The 22,082-nt window shown below is 41.8% G+C and overlaps 1 protein-coding gene across 8 annotated transcripts in view; it reads left to right on the forward strand.

Moving 5' to 3' along the window:
* The window catches only part of ZPBP2 (zona pellucida binding protein 2), a 99,902-nt gene that overhangs the window by 76,815 nt on the left and 1,005 nt on the right, over nucleotides 1–22,082 (forward strand). For all 8 annotated transcript variants that reach the window (XM_033917405.1, XM_033917411.1, XM_033917410.1 and 5 more), the window contains 2 exons: nucleotides 734–819; nucleotides 11,753–11,930. In XM_033917405.1, the coding sequence (XP_033773296.1) occupies nucleotides 734–819; nucleotides 11,753–11,930 (264 nt within the window). The remainder of the gene's footprint in view (nucleotides 1–733; nucleotides 820–11,752; nucleotides 11,931–22,082) is intronic.

The following is a 22,082-nucleotide window of genomic DNA, read 5'->3' on the forward strand; positions in this document are numbered from 1 at the left end:
ATAGAGTATAGCTAGAAAATGGTCATTTATGCACATATGGGACGCCTAAGTACCAATTATCGCTTGTTAAGACCCTTAATTGGCTCATTACTTAGATTGGATGCCTAAATCACACCTAACTTTAGGCATGATTTAGGCGCCCTTTATAGAATCAGGGCCAAGGTGTCCACATAAGCATACATAAATTACTAGAATACTGGCATATATATGTGATTTTGCTCCCTAAATCTAGGTAACAACTTATAGAATTACCACCATAGTGTTAGGCATCAGGAAGACGTATAAATGATGGTGTTCTAGTTATTTACAGGTGCAAAGTAGTCATATGTATAAATAATCTCTTATAGAATACTGTCTAGCAGAAAAGTATGCACCATGAGTTGGGAATGTGTACTTTGTCGGTGCATGTGCATATATTTACACACCTAAGTGCTTACTTAGGTGTGGACAGTGATTGTGCCTTAATGTACCAGTTTTTAGCCATTTGTTCTAATATTTTATAAACAAAAGTAGGTGCCTAGTACCCTGTTACAGAATTATTCTCTTATTGCTGCCAAAAATATGTGCAACTTTGAGCATACAAGTTATCCACAGTATGTTAAATGGCAGCCACTCCAGTCAATATTGGATTTCTTTTTCATTTACATTTAGAAGATGGTTGGTTGGCTGTTCATAGTAAACCATCACATCTTCCTTCTCTGTGATAACATTAGTGTTTTGTTCTTTCCAATAGTAAATCCATTTGCTCCAGGATGGGAAACTGTGTGCCGTAATCTTACCATTGACTGTGGGGATGAAACCAATAGCAGAATTCTACAGGTTGGATGTGGAAACAAAATTAACCTTTCTTGCTTTGTGAAAGCACCAGAAATTGTATATAGATGATTTACCAAGATGTTTTCTCTCTCCTTTAATTGGGGAAGCCTAGTGGTGTGGTAAGTGGCGCCCGGGCCAGAGGCACCCCCCCTCCCTCCGCCCTCTTCTCCAACCCACTAATCCTTCCCGACCCTTCCGCCACACATATGCTCCCCTAACCTTCCCTGTACCTCTTTAATTTTCCAGGTGTGAACCAGTGGCGTACCTAGCATTTGTGACACCCGGGGCCCATCATTTTTTTACACACCCCCATCTATATGAAAAATATGATTTTTAGTAACAATCTACATATCGCACAACAAGAGTTTACCTAGGAAAAGGCAGCATCTTAAACACTGCAGTGAGCACTAGAACACCAACACATACATTGTAAAACTAAACAAACCAGATCCTGTACAGTCGATGCTATCAGAAAGCCATGTCCCTTTCATACACACAGACAGATACACCCTCGCCCAATATGGTATAACCACAAACTAAAAATAGAAATATGTAGACAAAAGTTAAACTGAACTGCCAAGAAACCAGACTCTGCATACAATGCAACACCACAAAAACAGTAATACATGTCTTCTAATACTGTGCAAAATATAAAGACAGTAGATGTAAATTTGAAAAAACAGATACATAACAATCACCACTTTACAAATTAACAAATAAAAATAAAACAAATAATGAGAAATACCATTTTATTGGACTAATCCCCGTAAGCTCGGTCCTCATCTCCACAAACCACCTGATTCCATCCACACAGGCCTTGAATTGTTTTATATTGAACTTATTATAATAAAGTATAAAAAGAAACAATATTCTGTACAATTGTCAATTTATAAATCAGCGTCTTCTCCCCACTCTCTCTTCCCCATTTCCCTTCAGCGTCCTCACCCCACTCTCTCTCCACTTTCCTTCAGCGCACGCACATAAAAACAAGCAAGTAATTTTATATCATTTTCATTCTATTCATTCATAGAAATTAAAGTCTAAATAATGCCAGTCACATAACAAAACATGATTTTACAAAAATAATTCCCTGCACAGACAAGCCTGCAAGGATTACTAGATGTCTTTCAGCAGCTCCCCTCCCTCCCTCCCCCTTACCTTCGTGGCCCAGTCAAAATGATCTACCAACAATAAAATTTTAAAAACACAAAGCACACTGTACGCAGAGAAAATGTTAATTATCATTTATATTCTGTGGGTTTTCAAAGAGGTCAAGGCAGATGACTTTATGCAATGTTACCTCAGTAACAACTATAGAAAAATAGACAAATATACCCCCTCCCTTTTTACTAAACCGTGATAGCGTTTTTTAGCGCAGGGAGCTGCGCTGAATGCCCCACGCTGCTCTAGACGCTCATAGGCTCCCAGCGCTAAAAACTGCTATTGCAGTTTAGTAAAAGGGGCCTATAGTACAAAATATAGACAACATATATAAATTCTCAAAACGGACACATTTTGATCACTAAATTGAAAATAAAATCATTTTTCCTACCTTTGGTAATTTCATCAGTCTCTGGTTGTGAAAGGTCACTTGGACACACAAAGTCAGAGGCGTGAAGAAAGTACAAAAGATTTATTACAGAATGCATGCTGGACCCCTGAGCTCCAAGCTGGCTCAGAAGTGCCGAAACCAGGAAGTTACAGAGATATTTATTCATTTTTCTGGCTATACAACTGAATTCTAGAAAAAGCTTTTCACGTGTTACTTTTCTTAACACTCATTGGTTCTAAGCTCACACTAGCAGGTCACTAGCAGGACACTTATCTAACTCTTACAGTTAAATGTACAGAAGGGCAGGGTACATCATGGCTCAAACTCTTATCTATTTAGCTTACAATGTGGTAAGGTAGGGACATACATTTTAGGCAGATGAGGTCAATAGATTGTACACTGTTTTCAGCTATGTAGGCCAGAGCAATATTTTAAACAACAGTTAACCATTTCATGACCCTACAGTTGCACTTTATTCTTCTGACTGTGCATCCAATATTTCTTCCCTTCTTTCAGCCTCCTGTATGCTTCCTCTCCTCCAGACCTCATTCCCTCCCCCAACTTTTTCTTTGTTTCATCCTGTCCCCTTCTTTCTTTCTCTCTCCATGCCCCTTTCTTTCTGTATGCCTGTCTTTCTCTCTCTCCGTGCCCCATTTCTTTGTTTCACCCTGCCCCCTTCTTTCTCTCTCCTTGCCCTTTCTTTCTGTATGTCTGTCTTTCTCTCTCCATGCCCCCTTTCTTTCTCTATGTCTGTCTTTCTTTCTCTCTCCATGCCCCCTTTCTTTCTCTATGTCTGTCTTTCTCTCTCTCTCCCCATGCCCCATTTTTTTTCTTTCTTTCACTCTGCCCCCTTTCTTTCTTTCTGGATCCCTGTCTCCCCCCCTTTCTTTCTTTCTCCCTGCCCTCCCCCATTGGGAAACATACTGCTGCCACCACCACCGGTGAAAGGCTGCCACTGGCCATTAGAAACAGGCTGGCGCCAAATTCGCCCTGCTTCTTTTCCCGCGGGCTGACCAACTCTGGCTGCCCAATGTCAATTCTAACGTCGGAGAGGACATTCTGGGCCAGCCAGGCAGCGATTGGCTGGCCCAGAACGTCCTCTCCAACGTCAGAATTGACGTCGGATGGCTAGAGTTGGTCGGCTCATGGGGAAGAGAAGCAGGGAGGGAGAACTCGGCACCGGCTTCTTTCTGATGACGGCAATGGCAGCCTTTCCCCGGTGGCAGCCTATTCCCCGGTGAGTGGCAAGCTGTGCACCCCCTTGGGCCGTACACCCGGGGCGGTCCGGCCCCCCCCCCCCCCTTGGTACGCCACTGCGTAATCGACTTCTGTCATTTCATAACATCTAAGTCTGTCCCTTACCATTTTCATTCTATGTCCCTCATTGTAGAGCTTTCTTTCAGTTTGGTTCACCTTCTATGCATTGGAACTATTTAAATACCTCTATCCTATCTCCTGCCTTTCTTCCAAAGTACATAGATTGAGATCTTTAAGTATGCCTCCGTGTGCCTAATAGCAAAGAACACTGACCATTATTTTAGGCAAAGAGTGTATCAGCAAATAAAACAAAATTGGTGAGAGTAAGAGACTGCAACAGCATCACAGGCTCTACTGCAGGAAGGCAACAATTTGTGAATTGAAAAGCATGTAGAAAGTAATTTTTTTCTTTTCTTATCTTATTGTGCTTCTTCCTGCATAGGTGATTTTATTTATTTTTTTCTTCTTTAGACACCCACATGGTCAATTACTCCTCTGCAGTCATCTAGCATTGATACATTAAATAGCTGCTCTGCAAGAGCTGGAAGCCAGAAATGGATAAGATTAAAGGCAGTGCTTAGAAAAACCTTAAAAAATAAAGTACTTCTAGCCCAGTACTTGGCCTTCTGCGCCGGGGAAAGGCTGCCACTGGCCATCGGAAACAGGCCGGCACCGAATTCGCCCTGCTTCTTTTCCCGCGGGCCGACCAACTCTGGCTGCATGACGTCAATTCTAATGTCGGAGAGGACGTTCCGGGCCAGACAGTCAGCGATTAGCTGGCCCAGAACGTCCTCTCCGACGTCAGAATTGACATCAGACGGCTAGAGTTGATCGGCTCGCAGGGAAGAGAAGCAGGGAGGGAGAACTCGGCTCGGGCTTCTTTCTGATAATGGCAATGGCAGCCTTTCCCCGGCGACAGCCTATTCCCCGGTGAGTGGTCAGCTGTGCACTCCCTTGGGCCATGCACCCAGGGCGGACCTCCCCCCCCCCTTGGTACGCCACTGGTGCGAAGAACATCACAAACTTGCTGCCCACGTCGTGTCGGCTCTCCCTATGACATCACTTCCTAGGCACTGGACCCATAAGTGATGTCAGAGAGAGCCGACACTGACGTGGGCAAGTTTGTGATATTGCTTGCACTGGGAAAATTAAAGAGGTATGAAGGAAGGGGCAGGGGTGGAGAGGAGGACAGGTGCCGGCATCCCCACCAATGTGGCACCTGGGATGGACTGCCCCCCCCCACCTTACTACACCCTGGGGAAGCCTGAATTCTATTACAACACGCATGTGATGAAGATTGTTCAGGATTAACCCCATTTGAGTAAGAAGTAACATGGGTTATCGGGATGCACTAGGTTTGCTGCTACCACTGAAGTATGTGCTCTGTTTTGCCAAATTACACACAGTCACTGGCATGTGACTAGTAGGAAATCCCCCCTACAGTTGCTAGGGATCACTGTTCTCTATTCAACATCCTGCTTTCTCAATCTGCAGGCAGAGACCGTGGGCTTGATATTCAGCTGGAGCAAAAGCATTTAAAGTAAAGCACCAGCACAGGAGTTTATTTATTTATTAAGATTTATTTACCACCTTTTGAATGAATTCAGTCAAGGCGTTGTACAGCAAGAATAAATCAAACATAAGCAATATATAATTACAGCAGTAAAAATATTGAAATTACAATTAAAGTATGGCATAGTATGCTACATTACAATGTCAACACAAGGTAAAACATTTTAATAGACAGAATAGGGTATAAGCAAAGATGGAGTATATAGATTAACTTTTACACATGTATCCACATCAGTATTCATTTAACTAAATCTAAATGCATAACTACTCCTTTAAGCACCTGCATGTTGTGGCTAAATCAATGCCAGCTTTTATGCGCCCTCTCCAATTCAGCTCTTTATTATATGTTTAAAGCCTGCCTTTAGAAGTTAAGTTTCTAGATTTTATTTATATGAAGGCTGAAAATGCATGAATAAGCTAATTTTGTGTTAATTACCTACCAGCAAACACATACTTAATTTGAATACCAGGCCCTGTGATTTTATTTTCTCAAAACTAGCACTCGCTTCTAGCAAGGAGAAATGATAAACTTTGCTCTGATTCCCTTCAGGATTGCCAGAACAGAACAAGACCAAACAAGTGGCACTCTTTATTAGTTCTTTCTAGGAAGGTTAGACACCATTCCCAGCAGGGGGACATTATAGGAATTTTAATACAGTTTGAGGGGCATAATCGAAAGGAACATCTAAGTCCGTTTTTGTCTAAGTCACAAGTCATCCAAAGTAAAAAAACAGCTTAAGACACATTTTCGAAAAATACATCCAAATTTTTTTTCGTTTCGAAAATCGTCTAAGTAATACGTCCTGTCGATCTGATCGTCCAAGTTGCTAAATCGTCCATCTTTATACCACATTTTCATCCAACTTTTCGTCCAAGTCAAAATTGCCTAGAACAAGCCCTGTTGGACGTGGGAGGGGTCTGCAAAGTGATGGACTGAACACCCAGACATGGCACCTAAATAGTGGGGTACCTTACAGAGCACTGATGTGAACTTCACAAAAAGGGTGCCATGTCTTCATCTCACTACAGCTCCCTTATAGGTCATGGTGAGCCCCCCAAACCACCTCCAGAATCCCCTAGACCCACTTATCTACCACCTCAATAGCCCTGATGGCTGCTGGAGACACTTATATACCAGTACAAAAGGGTTTTGGAGGTGTATAGGGGAGTGCACATGTTTCAGTATCAATGCAGTGATTACAGGGGCTTATGGGCATGGGTCCTCCTCTCCATGGGTCCCTAACCCACCCCCAAGATGGCTTAAGACACCTCTGTGCAGCACGACTAGGCTTTCCTATGCCAGGCTGCCAGATGATACTAGTGTCTGTAGGCACAATTTTCAAGTTCTGATTAATATTTTTATGGGGGTGGGGGAGGGTCAGTGATCACTGGGGTCTGTATTATGTGTTTGCAGTGCTTATCTGGTGACTTTAGGTGGGTTTTTGTGACTTAGACCATGTTTTAAATTACAACGTCCAAGTTCCGTCGATCCTGTGCTGTATAACTTTCGGTTATACATGCAGTATGACTGAGTCTAAGCCGGCCCACGTCCCGCCCAAATCCCACCCTCAACATTATTATAGGAGATTCTGTGGACAATTGGATAAATTTGGTAGACATCTTTACCAAAATGCAATGCTGGCAAACCGAGCAGGAAATTATAATTTCTACTTTTCTTGCTACCTCAAACACCTTGTCAAGCAATTTTCGACTTTCCAAAAATACATTCCTTCCCGCAAGACCAAGGCTTTTCAATCTCTGGTCTCAAATGTTCTCCAACTTCGCAAATACATGGTCAGATCCACCTATGACATGTTTGAGCTCACCTCTCTGGCAACAGCCATGTCGGTGGCCACCTTTCCCAGTTCCCTTCAGTGTCTGTTCCTCTCTACTCCACCTTCCCCAGGTCCCTTCAGCATCTGTTCCTCTCCACCCCACCTTCCCCAGGTCCCTTCAGCGTCTGTTTGTCTCCACCCCACTTTTCCTCCCTTTCTCCCTCCCTGCCCCTTACCTTCACGGCAGGCAATTTCTAAATATGTTTCCTACCAGCAGCTGGAGCGTTGAAATCATGTGTGGCTGCAGGAAAGGTCGTCTCTGATGCAATTTCCAGTTGCGTCAGAGATGACCTTTACGGCAGTCGCACGCGATTTCAAAGCTCCAGCTGCTGGTAGGAAACATATTTAGAAATTGCCTGTCACAAAGGTAAGGAGCAGGGAGGGAGATGATCATGCAGCAGCGGCGGCGATCGGGCTCAGGCGGCAACAGCGATCAGGCGGCAGCAATATGGAAAAGGGAGATGATCAGGTGGTGTCAGCGGTTATCAGTAGGGAGGGAGGTAGCGCGATCAATGACTGTGCACGTTCCCTCCCTTCACTGCGGCGAAAAGACCATTCACCGCTCCACGGGGCGGTGAATGGCTCTCTCCCCGTACCCACGGCAACCATCTCTTTTCTCCCCCCCATTTTGGCGGGTTACCCATGGCTAGCCACGGATAACAGCTACCATGTCATTCTCTATAGTGTATCTAGGTTTTCAGAAAGCTTTTGTTAAAGTTCCTCATGAGAGGCTCCTGAGAAAATTAAAGAGTCATGGAATAGGTGGCAAAGTTCAGTTGTGGATTAGGAATTGGTTATTGGATAGATAACAGAGGATAGGGTTAAATGGTCATTTTACTCAATGGAGGAGAGTAAACAGTGGAGTGCCACATGGGTCTATACTATGACCGGTGCCATTTAACTTATTTATAAATGATCTGGAAATTAGAACGACGAGTGAGGTGATTAAATTTGCAGATGACACTAAACTGTTCAAAGTTGTTAAATTGCATGCGGATTATGAAAAATTGCAGGTAGACCTTAAGAAATTGGAAGACTGGGCGTCCAAGTGGCAGATGAAATTTAATGTGGACAAATGCAAAGTGATGCACATTGGGAAGAATAACCTGAATCACAGTTACCAGATGCTAGGGTTCTCCTTGTAGACAATACGATAAAACCTTCTGCCAAATGTGTGGCGGCGGCCAAAAAAGCAAACAGGATGCTGGGAATTATTAAAAAAGGGATGGTTAACAAGACTTAGGGCTCCTTTTACTAAGCTGCACTGCATTGCCACGCATGCTAGACGCTAACGACAGCATTGAGCTGGTGTTAGTTCTTGGCACATAGTTCGGGGTTAGCGCGCGCAGCAATGCAGCGTGCGCTAAAAACGCTAGCGCACCTTAGTAAAAGGAGCCCTAAAAATGTTATAATGCCCCTGTATCGCTCCATGGTGCGACCTTATTTGGAGTATTGCGTTCAATTCTGGTTTCCTTATCTGAAGAAAGATATAGTGGCGCTAGAAAAGTTCAAAGAAGAGCAACCAAGATGGTAAAGGGGATGGAATTCCTCTCGTATGAGAAAAGACTAAAATGGTTAGGGCTCTTCAGCTTGGAAAAGAGACGGCTGCAGGGAGATATGATTGAAGTCTACAAAATCCTGTGTGACTTGATTTACTAATCCTGAGTAGAGTAGAACGGGTACAAGTGGATCGATTTTTCACTCCTTCAAAAATTACAAAGACTTTGGGACACTTGAAGTTACAGGGAAGTGCTCTTAAAACCAATAGGAGGAAATTTTTTTTTTCACTCAGAGAATAGTTAAGGTCTGGAATGCATTACCAGAGGATGTGGTAAGAGCGGATAGCGTAGCTGGTTTTAAGAAAGATTTGGATAAGTTCCTAGAGGAAAAGTCCATAGTCTGTTATTGAGAAAGACATGGGGGAAGCCACTGCTTGTCATGTATTGGTAGCATGGAATATTGCTACACCTTGGGTTTTGGCCAGGTACTAGTGACCTGGATTGGCCACCATGAGAACGGGCTACTGGGCTTGATGGACCATTGGTCTGACCCAGTAAGGCTATTCTTATGTTCTTATATGGCTTCATCAGTTCACTTTACATCTTTATCATGCTTCTATTTTGAGGCAGATCCTGGAACATCTAAAAGTTTCAGTTGAAACAAACCATTCAGAGTTTTAGTGAGTGCACTAATCCAACCTGAGCAGCAGAAGAGGAAGACCAGCAATACCAAACCCCAAAATTGAATGGGGAAATACAAAAAAAATCTGGGGGAAATTTATAAATATAATGGAAATCAACTATCCTGCAGCTCAAATTAATTGTAGAAAACTTATAAGCACCTATAAATAAATTAAGAACATAAGAATTGCCACTGCTGGGTCAGACCAGTGGTCCATCGTGCCCAGGAGTCCGCTCCCGTGGCGGCCCTTAGGTCAAAGACCAGTGCCCTAACTGAGCCTAGCCCTACCTGCGTACGTTCTGGTTCAGCAGGAACTTGTCTAACTTCGTCTTGAATCCCTGGATGGTGTTTCCCCTATAACAGCCTGTGAAAGAGCGTTCCAGTTTTCCACCACTCTCTGGGTGAAGAAGAACTTCCTTACGTTTGTACGGAATCTATGCCCTTTTAACTTTAAAGAGTGCCCTCTTGTTCTCCCTACCTTGGAGAGGGTGAACAACCTGTCTTTATCTACCTAGTCTATTCCCTTCATTATCTTGAATGTTTTGATCATGTCCCCTCTCAGTCTCCTCTTTTCAAGGGAGAAGAGGCCCAGTTTCTCTAATCTCTCACTGTATGACAACTCCAGCCTCTTAACCTTTTTAGTCGCTCTTCTCTGGATCCTTTCGAGTAGTACTATGTCCTTCTTCAAGTATGGCGATCATTGCTGGATGCAGTATTCCAGGTGGGGTCATACCATGGCCCGGTACAGCGGCATGATAACCTTCTCCGATCTGTTCATGATCCCCTTCTTAATCATTCCTAGCATCCTGTTCGCCCTTTTCTCCGCCACAGCACATTGAGCGGACAGCTTCATCTACTTTTCGACCAGTACTTCCAAGTCTCTTTCCTCGGGGGTCTCTCCGAGTATTGCACCAGACATCCTGTATTCGAATATAAGATTTTTGTTACCAACATGCATCACCTTAAACCTCATTTGACATGTCACTGCCCATTTATAATTGTGCTCATATTTCCAAAGAGACCACCAAAGATCAATAGAATCTTGTGTGTTATCACTTTATTCACTACTAAAGTCCATTAATTGTTCTCCAAAAACTCATTGCAGGTGTACAATCATATCATATCACTGAACGTAACAACTTATCTTTTCAGGGTCCCGACATTGACCATGTTTTGCAAAAGCTGCTTCAGGGAACCCAAAGTTGAACTGTAAAGACGTGCTTCTTGTGCAAAATTCTACGGTACCAGTCTCTGCAATCAAAAAGCAGTGTTATAGATGTTTTCTTCAAGTATACAGATCATTAAACATGTACTATATCAAATAATAGGTAAATAAAGGATACATTACTCTTGAAATGTTCATGCTTGATGACAAATGCTGTCAGGCACTGGTCATGCCCTTCCCATTAAAAAAAAAAATAATAAAAAATAGGTAAAGTGAGCAGGATCTAGCAGCTTAATGGACCATGCACTGTATCATTCAACCAGTGACTGCAAATATACTGAAGTTTAAATCGATGACCAAAACAAGCTCAAAATATATAAAATGAATAGGAGATGCTTTGTTGTATTATAAAATGTTTTATAGTCTGTGTGGCTATTTTTGTAAAATTACTGCCAGACAAATGTTCTTATATCCCTGGTTTTATAGTGTTCATCATTTGGATATTTCCATTTGCAAAATGGCTGTTTATTTTGGATGTTCTCATGTATTTTCAAACAGGAAACTGGCGTATTTCCTGTTCGAAAATGGCTATGAGATAGATGGTTTTTTGGACCTTATGAACTGTACATCTTTATTCTAACTTGGACATCCTTTTGAAAATGCCTCTCCACATGTGCGATGGTTAGAAGTAAATGAAGAGATACACAAGATCCCATTGATCTGTGGTAGCCTCCTTGGGTATATGAGCACACTTTATACCAATTTATTTATAGGTGGTTGTAAGTTTTGTTGAATTAATTTGAGCTGTGGGTTAGTTTATTCCAAGTGTTGGTAAATTAACAGCAGCTATGGATGCCACTATGCCAATGAATAGCTGTCTGACTGAAGATCAAACACATTTCAGAGAAATTATCCACAGGATCACTATGAATCAACACTAACTCACCTCACTTAACTGCAACAACTTGTGCAACAGTAGTAGCTTCTGTGCAAGTGCCATAAAGCCTTCTGGACTTTTTCAGAGTTTTGAAGAATGCTATGCATGGCTGCATTATTGGATGATGTCAATATGCTTGTGTGGCTGATTTATCATGTTGTCTACAGAGAACACCTGCTACAAGTAAAAAACTTGGTTCTATGTATGTTAGTTGTAGTTTGAATAAGTCTTAATAGCTGTTCTTCTTATGTTATCTGCTAAGCTTAGTTTTACCTTACTGCCACAAGTTTCATTGGATATGATTAATTCATATCCCTGTGTGATCTCCAGGCTACAGTTCAGTGACAAATGCCAACCATCAGTTTGATTCAGGATTCCAAAAAGTGAAACAAGACTGAGTTGCAGGTATAATATATAACCCTTTTTGTGTTTTGCAGGCTAGAGATCGAATTGAGGAGTTTTTTCTGAAGCAGACCTATGCACAGAAGAAGGAGTTCAACCTTGTCCCACCTATCAATTACGTGGAGAAGAGCCTTCAAATCTCACATGATGACAAATGTCGACCAGGCTTTGGCAAGGACGAGTTTACCCATGCTGAATGTCTTGATTGCTGCGGTAATTTTAGATCTTCAGGCTCAGTCGCTTTATTTATATTCTCTCCAGATGATACGTATCTGGTTAAGGGAATAATATACTTTTTGTCACCATACTGACTTACTCAGAAGTAAGTCAATGTAACGTAGAAATTAACTTTACTCTTTGCATAGTACATCTAGTCTAACTAGCAACAGACACAGTCTCCCAGAAGAGGTGTGGAGACAGAAACTCTGTCTGAATTCAAAAGGGCCTGGGATAGGCACGTGGGATCTCTCGGAGAGAGAAAGAGATAATGGTTACTGCGGATGGGCAGACTAAATGGGCCATTTGGCCTTTATCTGCCATCATGTTTCTATGTTTAATGGCCCCTTTTAGAAAGCCATGGTAGCGAGTCTGTTGTGGCAAATGCACGGAAGCCCATAGGAATTGAATGGGCTTTGGTGTATTTTCTGTGGCAGACTTGCTATTGCATCTTTGTAAAAGGGACCCTAAGATCATACCTGTTTGATTGATGAGCTATAGATCACTTTTGTTTTACTCACTCTCTTTGTGAATGTAACTGATAAAGCTGAATATTAATTTTACTACTACTATTATTTCTATAGCGCTACCAGACACACGCAGTGCTATACATTAAACATGCAAGAGACGGGCTCTGCTCAAATGAACTTACAATCTAATTATGACAGACACACTGGACAAAAATGGTGAATAAATATATGCAGGTCATGTAGGAAAATACAAAGGGATGAAGAGGTAGAGAGGGTAAGGGACCACAGAAGGCATAACAAACAAATATGGTGCTTTACAAGTCGGTAGGGTTAGGACCCAAATGCAGCTTCAAAAAAGTGGGCTTTAAGCCAGAGACGGAGCCCAGCATACTGAGCCAGGCAGGTTCCAGGCATTCAGCGTAGCAAGGCAGGAGTCTGGAGTTAGCAGTAGAGGAGAAGGGAACAGATAAGAGAGACTTACCCGACGGAGTTCCTGAGATGGAGTATAGGGAGAGATAAGAGAAAAAAGATATTGAGGAACCACAAAGTTAATACACTTGTAGGTCAATAAGAGGAGTTTGAATTATATGCAGAAATGGACTGGGAGCCAATGAAGCGACTTGAGGAGAGGGGTAACATGAGTATAACGACACTGCCGGAAAATGAGGAGTGCAGCAGAATTCTGAACGGATTGGAGAAAGAGATAGCTTAGCAGAAGACCTATTTTAAACAACTATGTTAGGATTAAAGCAAAGTTGAAATCCATGTGGAAACAAGCCAGCAAAGTTTCTTTGAGCAGAGCAAAACTGGAGGAGAAAAAGACATACTTATGGAGAAGCTTGACATACTGATGGACATACCTACAAGTGTGAATCAAAGAACGAAGAACATAAGAATTGCCGCTGCTGGGTCAGACCAGTGGTCCATCTTGCCCGGCAGTCCGCTCACGTGGCGGCCCCCAGGTCAAAGACCAGTGCTCTTAATGAGTCCAGCCTCAACTGCGTACGTCCCAGTTTAGCAGGAACTTGTCCAGCTTAGTCTTAAAATCCTGGAGGGTGTTTTCCCCTACAACAGACTCCTGAAGAGCGTTCCAGCTCCCCACCACTCTCTGGGTGAAGAATAACTTCCTTACGTTTATACTTTATCAATCCCCTTTCAACTTTAGAGAGTGCCCTCTCATTCTCCCTACCTTGGAGAGGGTGAACAACCTGTCTTTATCTACTAAGTCTATTCCCTTCAGTATTTTGAATGTTTCGATCATGTCTCCTTTCAGTCTCCTCTTTTCAAGGGAGAAGAGGCCCAGTTTCTCCAATCTCTCACTGTACAGCAACTCCTCCAGCCCCTTAACCATTTTAGTCGCTCTTCTCTGGACCCTTTCGAGTAGTACCGTGTCCTTTTTCATGTACGGCGATCAGTGCTGGACGCAATACTCCAGGTGAGGGCGCATCATGGCCCAGTACAGCGTCATAATAACGTTCTCCGATCTGTTCGTGATCCCCTTCTTTATCATTCCTAGCATTCTGTACTGATGTGGGATGCAATTCTGTCTGTGTCAGTGGAATAGACATACTTTGTGACTGCAGCAGAGAGAAGAAGATTTCTGTGGTTAAGAGCACCTTTATAAAATGTCAAAGAAAGTTGGGCATGTTGGACCTCATCAGGTTGAACCAGTCAACTTCCCTGAGACCAGAAGCTAAAAACTACAGAAGAAAAGGCAGGCAAAAAGAAAGGAATATGAAGAAAAGTGGAAAATGAAGAGTGAAAAAAGAACAGCAGAAGAGCAAGAGATGATGGAGAGATCTGTATTTGAAGTGGAACAGTGAGATTCTGATGACATGGAAAAAGGAAACTCCTGTTGCTTTAGAGCAGTGGTCTCAAACTCATGGCCCGGGGTCCACATGCGGCCCGCCATGTCCTATTTTGAAGCCCTCGCTTTGTTTATCATAATCACAAAAGTAAAATAAAAGTTTCTTGATCATATGTCTCTTTAGCTATAAATGACAATATTATAATTAAAACTTAGCCAAAAGGAAAGATTTATATTCAAATAATTTTTATTATTTCAAGTATAACAGGCAAGTACCAGAAATAGCATCAGTCATAATTAACAGTACAAACATAACCCCCCTTCCCCCCATCCCTCCCCACCCCGGGGGTCCAGACCCTTGCCAAGAGCTGAGAGTCTGAGTTAAACTTAAAGGTTCAAAAGTCTACTGTGAGCACATGGTGTAAGATCCTGCCAGAAGTATTCCCAAGTCTGACAAAATCTACGACCTGGGCCATGTTCCAAGTCTCCCACCAGTCTCCGCTCCAGCGTTGCATGAATTATCATCAGGGATCTCCATTGTGCATAGGTCGGAGGATCAGGCGAAAGCCAATTAGTAAGGATAGCTTTCTTCCCCAGCAAAAGCATTCTGGTTACAAAAGCTGACATTCCCCTGGATTTGGGCATGGCTATGTTATAAAATCCAAATAGCGCCCTCGGTTGTGGGAGCCAACGCCTCCCCCAAAGCAACGTAGTATAGCGTCCAAGGTATCTCCAGAACGGTTGAATTTTGGGGCATGTTTATGTTTATGTTTATTTTATTAATTTGATTAATCGCCTATTCATAATTTTCTAAGCGATTTACAATAAGATACATAAGCATTTTAAAAAACATACTAATAATATTAAGTAAAAGATAAAAAACAGACTCATGAACGGACAAACACAAGAACACATAATGATAAAGGGGAAAAGTTACATAATAAATGTTTTAAAAAGAAGAAAGGGAACATTCAAGGAAAAAACATAAGGAGGGATGACTTAACTACAGTAATTAAAAGTATTTGTATTAAAGACTAAAAGCATCTTTAAAAAGGAAGGTTTTTAATTTATTTTTAAAGAGACTGAGTTCCTTTTCATCTCTTATGTATTGTGGCAAGGAGTTCCAAGTCTGGGGGGCAACAATTGAAAACATGTCATGACGTCTAGTACCTACTACTTTTAAAGAAGGGACTACCAGTAATCCTTGTGCTAAAGATCGAAGAGAGCGTGATAGATTATATGGGATAAGCATCTGATTTATAAATGATGGTTCATTTGTGGACAGAGTTTTAAATACCAGCAACAAAATTTTATATGTAATGCGATGAGTAATGGGGAGCCAATGCGACTCGTTCAAATAAGGAGTCACATGGTCATACTTTTTACCATTATATAAAAGTTTGACTGCAATATTTTGAATTATTTGTAAACGTTTTTTTTCTTTTTGTGTAATGTTAATTAGTAACGCATTACAATAGTCAAGCTTTGTTATAATCAGTGAGTGTAATAAAATATTTAAAGATTTAGGTTCAAGAAATTTTGTAATTGAACGGATCATTCGCAATCTGTAGAGACAAGATTTGATAGTGTTGCTAATATGTTCATGGTAGGAAAAATTTTCGTCAATCATAACCCCAAGAATTTTTAATGAAGAAACTAAATTTATATGAATATTATTAATGATAAAAGGAGTAGCTAGCTTTATTCCTTGTTTCCATGCGAAAAGTATTGCTTTTGTTTTAAGGATATTTAATGCTAATCTATTTGCCGCCAGCCAATTTTTAATTGTGTCGAGTTTTTTGTTAATCTGAGAGATTTTTTCTGAGTGTTCGGGATTTAAAGGGTGAGACAATTGAATGTCATCTGCATAGGTGTATGGAGTAAAGCCAATAGATTGGCATAAACTTAGTAATGGCGAAAGAAAAATGTTGAACAGTAAAGGTGATAAAATAGATCCTTGAGGAATTCCATAACTGAGGGAGTAAGGTTTTGAACTTGTTTTGTTGAAATGGACTGTATATTGTCTGTTTGCTAGAAAAGAAACGAACCATTGTAAAACCTGGTCGCAAACACCAATAGATTTTAATCTTTCTAAAAGTACAACATGGTCTATCGTATCAAATGCAGCCGATAGGTCCAAGGAAAAAAGTATAACAGAACTATGGTGATCTAGGTGATAGTTTATATTTGTTGTAAGCCCGATCAATGAGTATTCTGTGCTATGGTATTTTCTAAAACCAGTTTGATTCGGGTGTAAAACGTTGGTAGATTCGGCGAAGTCAGCCAGTTGTTCAAAGACTACTCTCTCGGTTAATTTAGCCAGAAATGGGATGTTAGTGATAGGACGGTAATTTGAAACTTCCTCAGAACTAATTGTCCGATCTTTCAATATAGGTGAAATTATTGCATTTTTCCAAGATACTGGCACGGAACCTGTACTAAGGCTTTTTAAAATAAAAGAGTGAATAAAGGGGCCTAAGTAAGAAAAAAAATTTTCAAAATTATTGGAGGAATAATTTCTGATCGTGAACCCTTGATGTTAATTCTTTGGAGAAGATCTTCAATATGTTGCCCAAAACATATGACTCAAAGAAGTGTGAGCATGGTTACATTTCGGGCAGGAATGAGATATCGTAATTCTCATCCAGGCAGCATGTTCCGGTGGAATATAAAGTCTCAGAACAATTTTCAATTGCATTTCCCAATGGGTTATGTTAGGATTGACAGTCTCGGATCCCCACAATGTGAAACCGTAGTGGAATCCGCTGTTGGGCTGAGAGACTAAAAAGTTCCGAAAGTGCATCCCTGCTGTCTTCAGTAAGAAAGGTCACTAGTAGAGACTGAATATAATGTTGAATCTGGTAATAGGCAAATAGATCAGTAGGCTGTAAGTCAAATGTTTGTTGTAGCTCCGCAAATGTTGCCAGGCTCCCCTCCTCCAAAAACAGGTGAAAAAGGTATTGAAGCCCCCTTTCACTCCACCTAGGAAAAGCGGCATTCTGCAATCCCGGCTGAAAAACTCCATTGCCCTGTATAGGTAAATATAATGACACTCCAGCAGACAGTTGAAGCTTAGTGCAACATTACAGCCGAAACAATGAAATGCAGCGCTTCCCCAGAATCAGAAGAGCCTGGAGTCCATCAGCTGCAAATCCAAAGTCACATAAGAATCAAAAAGCAGAGGTCGGCTCGCACCACGTGCTCGGTCAGATTGGGTCTGACTGGGGTAGCACCTGGGTGTTTACATAGAGAGCCGCCTCAGCTGCTGCCTCAAATACATGCCATTGCCCCTGATGGTATATTCGCAAGACGGCCGGGTACAAAAAAAGGAAGCATACTTTTTTTTCCGCCAAAGAGGCACAAAGTGGATAAAAGTGCTTCCTTCGCTCTGTCAGGGCTGCTGAGTAATCCTGAAAGATGCGCACCTCAGAATCCTCAAATTTTAAGTCCTCTCGGAGTTGCTTGTATTTGCGCAAAATTTCCACTTTGTGGTTATAATTCAGAAGTTTGGCAATGACCATCCGAGGTCGCGCTTCCCGGACTTGTTCCCTGCCCAGCCGATGTGCCCTTTCCAAACGGATTGGACCCAAGCTCTCCTGCAAAGAGAAAGTGTTGGTCAGCCATACCTCCAGGGCTTGTAGCAGCTTAGTCCCCGACACCGTTTCTGGGATGCCTAAAAAACGTAAATTAGATCGGCGGGAACGGTTTTCCAGGTCATCCAGCCGCTCTGCCTGCTTGTGAGTTAGGGCCTGCAATTCCTTCAGTGTAGACTCATGGGATTTCTGCATATCATCCAGGCCAGATACCCGAGTTTCTAAAGCTGTCGTGTGGCTCGTTGTTTCAGTGAGCAGGTTTTCCAGTTTCAGAAGCTGCTCGGACAGTCTGTCTATACGAGGCTGCATTGCCGTTGCCACTGCCTGCGTGAGCACATTCAGCGCCTCCGGCGCTAGTTGGTGAACCACGGTCGAGGTGGTTGGCGCCATTTTTCCACGCCGTGCTGCGAGCGCTCGCGGTCTTTTTTCTGTGTTCTCGTAGCCATCGATGACACGGACGCGAACAGATATCTTTCCATGCGCTTTCAGCGCCAAACACACAAGTGTCCGACCGTCCTTCGCACCGCCGGCAGCAGGCAACGAGGCAGTTGAGGACTTAGGGCCCAGGAGCTCAGGCAGCCACCGTCTGCCTCAGTTCAGAGCATCACGTGATCCTCCAAAAAGAAAGATTATTAGATATAGATATATTAGATATAATAGATATATTAGATATAAAAGTGATAATATGTATTTATAAATTGTAATTAATTATTATGTACACTTTATGAAAAATTAGAAAATAAAAAAATAATTGGAAAAAAAAAAAAAAAAAAACAAAAAGAAAGATTTATAAACTATAAAGAGTTTTATATCATACAAAATTGTCATTTCTTTAATAAGACATTAACTATTTTTTCTGCGGCCCTGCAAAAGGTTTGAGTTTGAGACCACTGCTCTAGAGAAAGCTAGGAAGAAGCCAAAATATAATACTGAGGATATAACCAACATAGCCCTTGCTAGTTTAAGACATCATACTGGACTGAAAGAGACAGCAGAGATTACTACTACTGCCTGGATTGATGCAGGACTTATCACTCATTTGGACACTTCTTTTGGTAACCTTGCTCATAACAAGGTGAAGAGGGCTCAGGCAATAATCGTGAAAAAAATTTGATGTATAGTTTGAGGAGGAATGGCATTGGTTACATTTTCTTTGATGATTGTCTTGATGATCCCAAGGTCATGTTAAAGGCAGAAGAGAATGGCAAAATATATCCAGATGAATATTACACAGTGGAGCCAGGAGGCAGATATCTGTGGCACTTTATTCCTGCAAAAGCAACTAAAGAGAAGATTCATGTAGAAATAATTATTTACAAAATTCTTCAAGCTATTGGAGGTCAATCCTGTAATGTAAACACTGGTTGGGAGGGAGGAATGATGCTTTATGTTGAGGAGAAGCTACAAAGGAAGCTGATGTGGATTGTCTATAACCTGTATACAGACAAACCATCTTTCAGGCACTTGGTGACTGCTTTAGATGGCAAGACATTAAGCAGCAACAATGCTGGATTCTGCTACTAAAATGAAAATAAATCCTCATTTTACTAAGATTGCTGTTGGACCTGATCTTCCTCAGCTCAACGATGGAAGTGATAAAAGACTTAAGCACATATTCAAAGCTATGGCTATAGAATTGTAACTACCATTAGGACTGGTGTCTTGCCAAAGGATGACTCTGTTGGAAATAGGTCCTGTATCACATAGCAGATGGCTCACAACAGTTCTAAGGCTCATGAGAAAATGGATTTCCAACTGTAAGCATTAGTGTGCTGACATATACAGAGTGAAAAGTTCTGGGATATTATATTAAACAATCTGACCCTTGGAAATGCCACTTCAAGCAGACTAGATGACTCCTAAAGACCAGTACTTAAGACCAACAAAAGACCTTTTGCTTAGTACTTGGAGAATCCTTCAAACCCTGGACTTTTAAAAGATATGATAAAGACATTTCCTTGTCAATAGGGGATCATTGTTTCAAACATATACCTAATTGTGACAAAGTGAGATACTGGAAATTCAATTCTATTAAGAGACTGATGCCCAGATTCTCAAAAATAAAATCGGCATTTAACGTGGTCGCTAAACTGGTTTCTAACGGTTTAGCCTGCATGCATTTTAGCAGCGGATTATCAAAATGGCTTATGGCAGTCTTTTGCGAGCTTTCTAGCAGACTCCAACACTGCCAAATAAATGGTCTCTTCAGTATTCAAACAAGCACTCCGGTGGATTCTTAAACATTGCCGAGCCATTTTCCAAGAGCAGTGTTGGTTTTTGGCGACAAAACTCAGCTACTGGTCTGGGGGTGTCGGTATAGTGACAACACTGTGAAAACACATCTCTGTCGTGTGTTTTGAAAAAAACAAACAAATTGAAGTTTGGCAGGAAAGATGCCCTCTCTCTCCTGTCGCCGCCAAACCCCCCCCCAACTCCCCTTGGCAGTGAGAGAGTTGCTCACGCTCTCCTGCTGCCACGCAACCCATCCCCGTGCCTCCGACAACCCCCGCCCTCTCCCCCTTACCTTATTTTCAGATGGCTGGCCGGAGGGATGCCTCCTCCCTCTGGCCAGCAGACCCACCTCTTCAAAATGGTGGGCCTTCCCCTCTCCGGTGCATCCTGAGGCTCTCATTGGCTCAGGTTGTTTAAGGCCCCTCCAAATGGGTGGGGCCTTATGCGTCTGGGTCAACCAGAGCCCTGGTTGCATCTGGGGAGGGGCCTAAGGCTCTGTTTGGCCCAGATGCATAAGGCCCTTCATGGGTGTTTTTTTTAGGCGTTTTTTTGAAAACCCAGGTCTGACTTCAATCTCTGGATCTCTTCTTTCTATTCACCTACACACACACCCATTCAGACACACACATCATTCAAATTCAAGTCTATAAACACAGGATAAAAACCCCATTCTGCCTCCCTTTCTCTTTCTTTCTACTTCAGCCTTTTCACAACTCGTACACACAGGCACATAGCCTCTCCTTCCCCAGGCTCAGTTTAGCCATTTGCAGAAGGCCAGAACCATTTTCCTTATACATACACAGAAGCAGTTCTATAACCAAATACCCTTTCTGTATATTTGTAATAAGTCTATATAAGTATACTTTTTCCAAATCACTCCTGGCTGTTTCATTATTTTACTTCTCACTGCCTCTGAGGCCTAAACCCAGGACCAAAAAAGGTTAGACATAAAAGAAAAGATTACACAAGAATAATATGAAAGGAAATAATCTGAAAAATTTAAGGATGATTGTAGAGTTTTGTATTGGAGTTTACATGGTAAACTTGCTCAATATAAAAATAAATAGCAATTGGACAAGTTTCAAGTTTAAATTTATTTGATATACCGCAAATACAACCAAGTCTAAGCGGTTTACAATAATAATATTAAAAGAAAATAAAAACAAAACTTAATAAAAAAAAGACACAACAAGGGAGACAATAAACAAAAACATAGATTCAACTGACATACAAGCGAAAATTAAGTACAAGAGGGATAAAGAAAGGGGAGGTTACAATAAAAACCAAAAAGGTTGGGAAGGGAAGGAATGAAACACAAATTAAGGGAAATCACAAATTAATTTCTGCCCAAACAATTAAAAATATAAACTGAGACGTCAAGGAAGAGAAGGTCCCAGGCATCTCTTCTTCCAGCTGCAACTGTTGAAAGAACAGTGTGATGGGGTGAGGAAGATATTCATGCCAACTGTGAGAAGGTCAGTGAGTCTGTTCTGTAAGCTATGTTGTTCAGTGAAGAGGAACAGGAGAGAAGAGATGCAGTAGAGAAGATATTGAAGAGAGATAGAGATGAGAAGGCACATCTTGGATACTGCAGGGTGAGACCCAGGAAAACACTATCCATTAACACTGAGGCAACTATACTCACCCAGTTACTTGACTGGAGCTCCTGAGCCTCTGAGCTTCTTCTTACTTGTACTATGACAACAGCAGAGATCAAGGCATGTCTGAAAAAGCCCATGGTGGTTCCAGACTGTTCCGGAGCCTGATGTGAATAGTTCCTTCCCCACTCCTTTTTGTGTTGGGTTCCAGGCTGGTCATCACACACCCAGTCCATAGAAAGGTGTGTAAAAATGACAACTGAGGCTGTTGGTCATGTGCACAATCAGGAGAAGAAGAAACATTATATTAGAGGTCAGAGAGCAGGGAGCTCTTGAGCCCAAACAGAAGTAAACAAGATATGGTCTTTTGCTGGATTTTGTTAAATAACATTAAATTAACTGCATAAATGAGATTCAAATAAATATTATTTAATTTCTACATGCAACTG

Source organism: Geotrypetes seraphini, chromosome 13, assembly GCF_902459505.1.
Source record: "Geotrypetes seraphini chromosome 13, aGeoSer1.1, whole genome shotgun sequence".
Classification (NCBI taxonomy): domain Eukaryota; kingdom Metazoa; phylum Chordata; class Amphibia; order Gymnophiona; family Dermophiidae; genus Geotrypetes; species Geotrypetes seraphini.